The 10,508-nt window shown below is 44.9% G+C and overlaps 1 protein-coding gene across 1 annotated transcript; it reads left to right on the top strand.

The window, feature by feature from the left end:
- Positions 1 to 600: 600 nt before the first annotated feature.
- Positions 601 to 8,378, top strand: LOC131939442 (potassium voltage-gated channel subfamily C member 3-like). The gene is made up of 6 exons (XM_059297732.1): positions 601 to 797; positions 2,820 to 2,956; positions 3,082 to 3,382; positions 3,709 to 3,855; positions 5,018 to 5,257; positions 7,004 to 8,378. Exons 3-6 carry the CDS (start codon positions 3,182 to 3,184, stop codon positions 7,955 to 7,957), a joined length of 1,542 nt encoding a protein of 513 aa, XP_059153715.1. The 5' UTR covers positions 601 to 797; positions 2,820 to 2,956; positions 3,082 to 3,181; the 3' UTR covers positions 7,958 to 8,378.
- The last annotated feature ends 2,130 nt before the right edge of the window (positions 8,379 to 10,508 follow it).

The following is a 10,508-nucleotide window of genomic DNA, read 5'->3' as shown; positions in this document are numbered from 1 at the left end:
ATTAGGCTTATAATTCACAATCTATTAATCCACAATCTACTAATCCACACTCTAATAGTTTACAATAATCCCAGAAAATCCATCACAAATTCTAGTCTTGATTATTTCATTGAACTTAACGGTCACGCTCCATTACCCCGTAATTCATCCAACCGTCACTAACTCGATTAATTTATAAAATCTTTAATTAGACAGTTCCGATTTTAATCAGTAAGCGGAAAGTTTTCTTTGATCAACGAACTGGGGTTTTTTTTTGTCCTTTAATGCATTTCACCCCCCCCCCCCCGCCCCCAAATAGGCCCCCTTCCTCCCCCTATTAATTCACGCTACGAGCCCCTTTCCCCCCCCCCCCCCCCCCACCCCTTCCACCCCCTCCTGCAATATGACCGTCAAACGACCCCCCAAGGATTCAAGGCGACCAAAAAATTTTCCATACTGCCCGTCATGGTCTATTGAGTTGTAACCCGCTTACCTATCACAAACAGTGACGCCAAGAAAAACCTACACACGGGAGGACCAGAAAATGGCAGTAGATGTTCTTCCTGGCAGTCTAGTGGAGCGTGACTGCTTAGTCAGGCATGAAGGTGCTAACGCTACGGGCTACAGGCAGATCACAGCTCTGGTCTGGAGTATGAAGACCGGCGACGATAGTTTGTTTACATTAGCCGTGTTGTAATGATGTGTATTGAACTAGTATTGGTGGTCTGCGTTGACGGGACTGTTGGTGTGTTGTCATATGATGAGGATTAGTTTTCTTGGACATTCTTGAGAGTTCGGATAGCGGAGGAAATAGTGAGGTAAGAGGCGGGATAAGTTGGGGGCGTGGTGTGAAAGGATGGTTTGGGGGCGTGGTGTTGTAGGATGGTCTTGGGGCGTAGTGTGGTAGTGTGGTCTGGGGGCGTGGTGTGGTACAATAATTTGGGGGCGTGGTGTGGTAGAATAGTTTGGGGGCGTGGTGTGGTAGAATAATTTGGGGGCGTGGTGTGGTAGAATAATTTGGGGGCGTGGTGTGGTAGAACAGTTTGGGGGCGTGGTGTGGTAGAATAATTTGGGGGCGTGGTGTGGTAGAATAGTTTGGGGGCGTGGTGTGGTAGAACAGTTTGGGGGCGTGGTGTGGTAGAATAATTTGGGGGCGTGGGTGTGGTAGAATAGTTTGGGGGCGTGGTGTGGTAGAACAGTTTGGGGGCGTGGTGTGGTAGAATAATTTGGGGGCGTGGTGTGGTAGAATAGTTTGGGGGCGTGGTGTGGTAGAACAGTTTGGAGGCGTGGTGTGGTAGAATAGTTTTGGGGGCGTGGTGTGGTAGAATAGTTTGGGGGCGTGGTGTGGTAGGGTGATTTGGGGGCGTGGTGTGGTAGAATAATTTGGGGGCGTGGTGTGATAGGATGGTTTGGGGGCGTGGTGTGGTAGAATAGTTTGGGGGCGTGGTGTGGTAGAATAGTTTGGGGGCGTGGTGTGATAGGGTGGTTTGGGGGCGTGGTGTGGTGTGATCAGTGTTTCTTCCAGACTTTTTTCTCTGAAGGGGGAGGGGGACTTGAAATTTTCGGAGGCGAGGGGGGGGGGCGGACACTGTTATAGGTATATATTTTCTATATAAATTCCATTTCGTTCGGGGGCGGTAAACATTTATTCGGGGGAGGGGGAGGGCGAAGACACCCCTCCCCCCTCCCTCCCCCCCCCCCTTCCAAAGAGATGCCAGGAAGAAACTCTGGATGTGGTAGGATGGTTTGGGGGCGTGGTGTGGTAGAATTGCTTAGGACGTGGTTTATGAGATTGGAAAAGACGACTGATGTTGTATTATGGCTTAGGGGCGTGGCTTATGTGACTCAGACAACCAATGATGGGGCGTGGCGTATGAGACTGGATAAGACAACTAATGTAGTAGAATTACTGTTGTCACGTGACACGGCCCACTCTACTGTTGTCACGTGTCAGGTATATTCCATGTCGTAAAATTTGTGTTTTTGTAGCACCATTTGAAATTGTGACCATATAGCGACAAAAACGTACTGTGCCCAGCAGCAGAGGCGTCGCCAGGTGGGGGCGGGGACCGCGCCGGGTGACACAATTTACGGGGGGGGGGTGACACCAAGACAAAAAAAAGCAAGATATATAGAATAAATATGTTTTTTTTCTTTTGGCAGTTCAATGAATGGTTAATTAGAGTTAAAAATAATTTAAGTACATAATGGCGAGCGCGACAGGGGGGGGGGGGGGGGGGGGGCGGACACACCATGACGTAAACATGCAAACTATAGAGAAAACAATGCTACACCCAGCAGTATTAACAACATACTGTAGATAACCATCATTAGTATTAAATGCGAACACTTTAAATCTTTCACCGTGGAAGGGGGTGACACCAACTGCAAAATTTACAGAGAAAAAAAGGGTGGGGGTGGGCCCTTGAGTTGCCGCACAGAATACACCCGACTTAGCGACGCCACTGCCCAGTAAGCTATATTTAGCTACGCGTGAGAAAACATTTTGGGAATCTATATCCCCCCCCCCCCCCCCCCTCCTTTCTGCCACACTATCATAAAACTATTTTCACGGTAAAAATGTTTTGTTTTTAGTCCCACTTCTATTCGCAGGTGGTTGTTCGCGCATGCGCAGTATTTCCCAACATCATGTATGTGTTTAGAAATACATGTTTGTCTGTCAATAGCGCTGCAGGTACAGCGTATCGTCTGGTCGCTCATCCAGGTGTTCCTTTATCCACTCTACAGGTTTACCTTTATCCACTCTAAAGTTTTGCCTTTATCCACTCTAAAGGTGTGCCTTTATCCACTCTAAAGGTTTACCTTTATCCATTCTACAGGTTTACGTTTATCCACTCTAATCTAAGAAAAAAGGAAGGACAATTTCGGCTACAGTTGCTAAACCTATCACCAAATGCTCGTCGTAGAATGTGAGGTGAAAAAATCTCTTGAAATTTTAGATTTCGTTTCTATCAAAGTAAGTACTGAGAAAAAACTAATTAGTTACCCAATTAGTTAATCAAAAAACAATACAATATTTAAAATTTTCTATTTTTTTGGGTTGTAAGAATTTTATTGTAAAATTATTTTTCCCCCAATCAGATGTCGTGTGCCTCATCTGCTACACGGCCCACTCCAGTCCAGATTCTGGAACTCTTTGTTGAGTAGGACGGGGAGGTAATTCCACTAGGTCGGTCAGCCGATGGACGAGGAAACCGATATTAACGCCAACAGACGCAGTCAGTACCTGCCTTTAATCCCGAGAGCCGGGGGTCCTGAACTTGAGCCCGGGGGCCCCAGGTTTGGGCCCCTTGTCGCGTCTCGCCTTACCTTCAACGTGGGCGGCGTTGTGTTCCAGACACAGGTGGGCTCGACCAAACGTGGGGCTAACAAAAACTTGAAGGTGAGCAAAAACTTAAAGGTGAGTTACATTCAGACAGGTGGGCAAACTTAAAGGTGAGTTACATTCAGACAGGTGGGCAAATACTAAAAGGTGAGTTACATTCATGCAGGTGGGCAAATACTAAAAGGTGAGTAACATTTATGCGCATTCCCTGCCTCTTAATGGTAAAATTCAGTAATACAGAGTATACAATCTTCTGAAGCTCAAACATTGGAATATAAAACCATTTTTTTCTGTAAGAAAACCACCCACAGTTGTAGTTATTTTTAGACCAAAAATCACCACTTCCGGCCCATCATGAAATGTTGAATGAAATGTTTTTTTAGCTGAGTGACAAGCACTTCCTGTCTAGCCACTATGACGAGGCGAGGAAAGAATATTTTTTCGACCGTGACCCGGAAGTGTTCCGTTGCGTCCTTAACTACTGGAGGTCAGGCAAGCTTCACCTCCCTTCTTCAATGTGTGGCCCCCAGGTATGTTCCCTGTTGTGCCGGGGGTGGGGCATCTATGGTGGGTGTGGTCAGTGGTCACTGAAACCCAACTGTCAAATAGTTAAGCACCACCTATTTACACATAGCAATTACAGGTTGCTAATTTAAACAATTTGTGTTTGTTTGCGTTTCTTCAAGATATAAAAATAAATACAACGTACGCCCAGTAGAATGTAAGTCACATGTCACACACCACATGCCACATTCTGCATGTCATATGTCACACACCACATGCCACACTCTACATGTCATATGTCACACACCACATGCCACATTCTACATGCCATATGTCACACACCACATGCCACACTCTGCATGTCATATGTCACACACCACATGCCACACTCTGCATGTCATATGTCACACACCACATGCCAAATTCTACATGTTATATGTCACACACCACATGCCACACTCTGCATGTCATATGTCACACACCACATGCCAAATTCTACATGTCATATGTCACACACCACATGCCAAATTCTACATGCCATATGTCACACACCACATGCCACACTCTGCATGTCACACGCCACATGTCATATGTCACACGCCACACGCCACATGTCATATGTCACACCACATGCCACACTCTGCATGTCACACGCCACATGTCACACGCCACATGTCACCTGTCACACGCCACATATCATATGGCACACACCACATGTCACCACATGTCACATGTCACACGCCACATGTCACACACCACACGCCACATGTCACACACCACATGACACACGCCACATGTCACACGTCACATGTCACACGCCACATGTCACACACCACATGACACACGCCACATGTCACCCGCCACATGTCACACGCCACACGCCACATGTCACACGCCACATATCATATGTCACACACCACATGTCACCACATGTCACATGTCACACGCCACATGTCACACACCACACGCCACATGTCACACACCACATGACACACGCCACATGTCACACGTCACATGTCACACGCCACATGTCACACACCACATGACACACGCTACATGTCACACGTCACATGTCACACGCCACATGTCATGTCACATGTCACACACGCCACATGTCACACACCACATGACACACGCCACATGCCACACGCCACATGTCACACACCACACGTCACATGCCACCCCCAGATGAAGGAGGAGCTGGAGTTCTGGGGCCTGAAGGAGGTGGACATCGAGCCCTGTTGCTGGAACACCTACAACACCTGGATGCAGACCATGACGTCACTCAAACAGCTCGAGCGGGACCGACGCCCCGCCTACTACACGACGGACAGTGTCCCTGACCTAGTACCCACCACGCGCTGTCGGCGTCACATGGCCTCTGTCTGGAACATTCTGACCGACCCTTCCTATTCCAGGGCAGCTAAAGTAAGTCCTTCCTTGTGCGGAGCTGCACATTTTCATTTAAAACCTGTTCACAGGGGGGGGTGGGGGAGTGGAACGGGGGTACAATTCTTAATTTAGCCCATGCGCAGACGAGCTCCTTGTTTTGCCCCCCCCCCACACACACACCCACCCTAGATCTACCACTGATCATTTCCTAAGATTTACAGGTGAGTTAAAAAAAACCCAGGTCCCGTTACTTGATTAGTACCACAGTAGGCTACCTGGCCACAATGCAACTAATTATGTACCTTTCGTCAGGCTCTAAATAGATTCAACAAAACTAGGCCACGAAAACAACTAAATATAAACAAGTATACTTTATTACAAATAGTTTTCGTACAACGATATTTCAAAAAACAGGAACAAGATATTTTCGTCCACACGCAGGCCCTTCCTGTTATCTCCATTACTAATCTGGCTCTAAGCTTTGTTCAGGAACCAGATTTTTATCTCCCCTTTTATGACTGTTTTTGTCTCCCTTGCTAAATTGTTTGGGCTCGTCTCCCTTCACCTGATACGAAGTCTGCGTCTGTCTAAAGGTCTAATCAAGCCACAAATTAGACAATTCTAATTAGAGAACTCTAATCAAGCCATAATTATAGAAGTATAATCAAACTAAAGTTCAATTAAAATATTGACATCGTTAATGAATAAGGTCTAATGAATAATGCCAAACTTCATCAACAAAGGAAAACAGCAATTTGTTCCTTCATTATGTTAAACGTTGTAAGACTAATTTTTTTATCTTGTTTTGTTTACTTGTCATGGAGGAATAAAAAAAAGCTGGTTGAAGTTGAAATTAAAAGCTAATTCCAGTGGGTCTCGCCGGTGCGTGGGGGGGGGGGGGGGGTGTTAAGAAAATGTGACGTTTTATTTATACATTTTAAAAACCAATATTGTATTGGATTTGAGAGATTTAAATAATAGAAAACACGCTTTGCACACCTCTGTCTTAAAATAATGATGTTCATTAAAACGGCGGGCCTTCTTTAACATTTTAAGGCTACGGCGCTACTTTAAAATATTGTTCCTACTTTTAAATGGTGGCCCAACTTTAAATTGGTGGCCCAACTTTAAATTGGTGGCCCACCTTTAAATTGGTAGCCCAACTTTAAATTGGTGGCCCAACTTTAAATTGGTGGCCCAACTTTAAATTGGTGGCCCAACTTTAAATTGGTGGCCCAACTTTAAATTGGTGGCCCAACTTTAAATTGGTGGCCCAACTTTAAATTGGTGGCCCAACTTTAAATTGGTGGCCCAACTTTAAATTGGTGGCCCAACTTTAAATTGGTGGCCCAACTTTAAATTGGTGGCCCAACTTTAAATTGGTGGCCCAACTTTAAATTGGTGGCCCAACTTTAAATTGGTGGCCCAACTTTAAATTGGTGGCCCAACTTTAAATTGGTGGCCCAACTTTAAATTGGTGGCCCAACTTTAAATTGGTGGTCCTTCTTATTTCTAAATAGTTACGGGAACATCAAGACCCGCCCACTGTAACACGTCACCCGTGTACAAAAAGTTCTATATTTAGCTGACCTTGTGTTTTGACCTCCCCAGGTGTACGCGTACCTGGCCATCGTCTTCGTGGTGCTCGCCATCTTCTCGTTCTGCGCCTCCACCCACCCGTTCTTCCACGTCCACCCCAGCCGCGATCTTAACTCCTCCCACCTCGCCAACCGTGTACAAAAAGTTCTATATTTAGCTGACCTTGTGTTTTGACCTCCCCAGGTGTACGCGTACCTGGCCATCGTCTTCGTGGTGCTCGCCATCTTCTCGTTCTGCGCCTCCACCCACCCGTTCTTCCACGTCCACCCCAGCCGCGATCTTAACTCCTCCCACCTCGCCAACACCACGCCTTACGACGTCACAGACACGCCCTCGCAGCACATATCACATCTCTACAACACGTCAACCACCCCCACCACGGCGACAAGAGCGCACCAAGGCATACACTTCACCGGAAGGGCCGCGTTCATCCACCCGGCTCTTGTTGTCATTGACTACGTGTGTCTGACATTCTTCACCATCGAGTATCTCCTCCGATTAATCTGTGCTCCAAAAAGTTGGAAATTCGTCATCAGTGTCATTGCCGTCATCGATTTACTAGCCATCCTGCCGGATTACATTGAACTCGTCGTCTCTATAGTCCATCCGGAAATCGCAACACCGCATGCCATCATGGAGTTCATTCCCCTGCTTCGTTTAATGAGGGCATTCCGCATCTTCCGGTTGATCCGTCGTGTGCCCGGACTCTGGATTATGATGTACACACTAAAGGCCAGCTACAAGGAGCTGTCCCTCATGTTGATGTTTTTATTAGTCGGTACTTTGCTTTTCTCTTCCGTCATTTTTTTCGTCGACGACACGGCCGTGTTCAACAGCATTCCGCACGGGTTCTGGTGGGCCATCGTCACCATGACAACGGTGGGCTACGGCGACATGACCCCGACGACGGCCTTGGGTCAGCTGGTGGGGTCGGTGACGGCCATCTGTGGGGTGCTGATCATCGGGTTCACGATCCCCGCCCTGGTCAACAACTTCATCACCTACTACAACCACGTGGAGTTTGTCGTCCAGAAGGAGTTTCTCCTGGCCGAGCAGGCGGCGATCAAGACGTCAGAGGCTAGACAGGACGCCGCCAGTTTCACATTCGACACGGACAGGGAGAGTTCGGAGGATTAACTCATTAATTAAACTACTCGCTGGTCAATCGCCTGAGGATTAACTCATTAATTCAACTACTCGCCGGTCCATCGCCTGAGGATTAGCTCATTAATTAAACTACTCGCTGGTCAATCGCCTGAGGATTAACTCATTAATTCAACTACTCGCTGGTCAATCGCCTGAGGATTAACTCATTAATTAAACTACTCGCTGGTCAATCGCCTGAGGATTAACTCATTAATTCAACTACTCGCCGGTCAATCGCTTGAGGATTAGCTCATTAATTCAACTACTCGCTGGTCCATCGCCTGAGGATTAACTCATTAATTAAACTACTCGCTGGTCAATCGCCTGAGGATTAGCTCATTAATTCAACTACTCGCTGGTCAATCGCCTGAGGATTAACTCATTAATTCAACTACTCGCTGGTCAATCGCCTCCCCAGAACTACCAGTGATGTTCCATTTTTATGACCTGCCAACTGTTGATTGCCGCTTGCCTTACCGTCTCCTGATTTTTACTTCAACCGGAAGTTGCCAGGACTTTTACCAAATTTTTTAAAGCCTTACCCTAGCCGAATTAGATACAACCAACCCCCAATACCAAATAGTCGTGTGCACACACCATCAAATAGATACAACCAACCCTCAACACCAACTTGTCGTGTTCACACACCACCAAATAGATACAACAGTGTCTCCTGTGTAAGCAGTAGTGAGCTGGATCAGCCAAATAGTCCAACCTACACAAAACGACGCGAGGTTCCTCTCAGCTTCACTGCTACATTTTTTTTTTAATTGGACATAAAGACAATTTAGACAACGATAAATTTTAGACCAAGCAAAATTGACCAAATTTTTTGAACAAGCAAAATTGGCCAAATTTTTAGACCAAGCTTAAGTTTAAGACCAAAAAGAATTGACCAAACGACATAAAAAACGATCATTAAACAATAAAACAACCATAGCCTTAGACCAAGTGATCCAAACTTGATATACAACGTATCGCGACAACGACACTGTTACTTACCCAAGCATGGCTTTCAATAATCAATAACTGTTGATTTGAACTGTGATAATATTGGTCTCTCAGTATTCAATAAACATGTTTTGACGTTTGACAATAAAAATGTCAATCTTTTCAATCTTTTTTTTACAATATAAATGTCAATCTTTTTTATTTGTCAGTGGTGACACGACACTAGTAAAGGGTGTCACTTATTGCTCGCAAGGGTGTCACCTTTTGCAGACATCTTATATTATTTGGCCACTGAATGTACTAATCTCTGATGAGTGATTTCAGTATGTATATGTGATGTCAGTATGTATATGTGGTGACATCAATTATTACAGTGCCGTAGGTCGGATTTTGTGATGGATGGAGGTTTTTTTAATGTTATATATATATATATATATATATATATATATATATATATATATATATATATATATATATATATATATATATATATATATATATATATATGTGTGTATACATTTACCTAGAAATACATATTAACGATTTTTAAAATAATAGGGCCATTCAAAATTTTGGAACCACAAAGCGACATCAGCGCTTGCCAATGGTTGTAAATTAACGTAAGACAACTTTCATTTTGGAGAACCATGTGATGGGGAGGGGGGGGGGAGGTGGAGTCCAGAACCCTTTCCGTCCGGCCTTCGCCAGCATGTCTTAGCGCCAGTGTTACTAATAGCCTCACTATTCGCCTGGTGTATTAATAGCCATACTATTCGCCTGGTGTACTAATAGTCTCACTATCCGCCTGGTGTACTAATAGCCTCACTATTCGCCTGTTACACTAAAAGCTTCACTTTTTTCTTGCCACCATTCATGACGATTTCAGTCAGCAGAGAGTTACATTTGAAACCAACACATTTGCTTTGGTAACGATGTAATTGGTTCGTGGAGTTCACCGTTCATGTTTTGAATAAACTCAGCTTTTATTTTCAAGTTCATTTAGGTTTCAATGACTGCCCTTAAATCTTGACCTACTTACAATGGAGATCACGATCGCACGCATGCGCAGACATGCTGTCAGTCATTGACACTTATTTATATCTCAATAACTTTGGAGTGTTGTGATCCTGTCGGTAGTTAGATCTACCTGTAATTTGTAATCCTAAACCCAAGTATCAAATAACATTCAAAAGTTTTTCTCTTCAGACTCGAGGGTCGCGTCCGGACTTCGAGCATTGTGTTCTGTGAAGTTCGAAGTTTTGCACACAGCTGTAACTAGATTATAGAGTTCACATCTATCAATAGGAAATTATTCATGTACATTGCAATGCATCTAATAATAGTTGGCCTTGATCTTTAAAAAAAAAATAGTACACCACTGCACACTATAAAACTAATTCAAAACCTTTATCTACGTTATTTTCATTGTTTTTGGCTTACAAATTTTCAGCCTTTAGAAATGAAATATTCCATGAGTTTAAATTCGTGGTTGGATGTACAGCCTATAGGCAGTGGCATGTAACCTTGACCCCTGTATTTTGACAGCTGGCACCCGTGGTGTTTGGATAGCCTGACAATGTTTTAGTGGCAA

Source organism: Physella acuta, unplaced genomic scaffold (genome assembly GCF_028476545.2).
Source record: "Physella acuta isolate Inbredline_101_S28 unplaced genomic scaffold, ASM2847654v3 ptg000280l, whole genome shotgun sequence".
Classification (NCBI taxonomy): Eukaryota; Metazoa; Mollusca; class Gastropoda; family Physidae; genus Physella; species Physella acuta.
The sequence above is the reverse complement of the archived record's forward strand: the minus strand, read 5'-3'. Positions and strand labels throughout refer to the sequence as shown.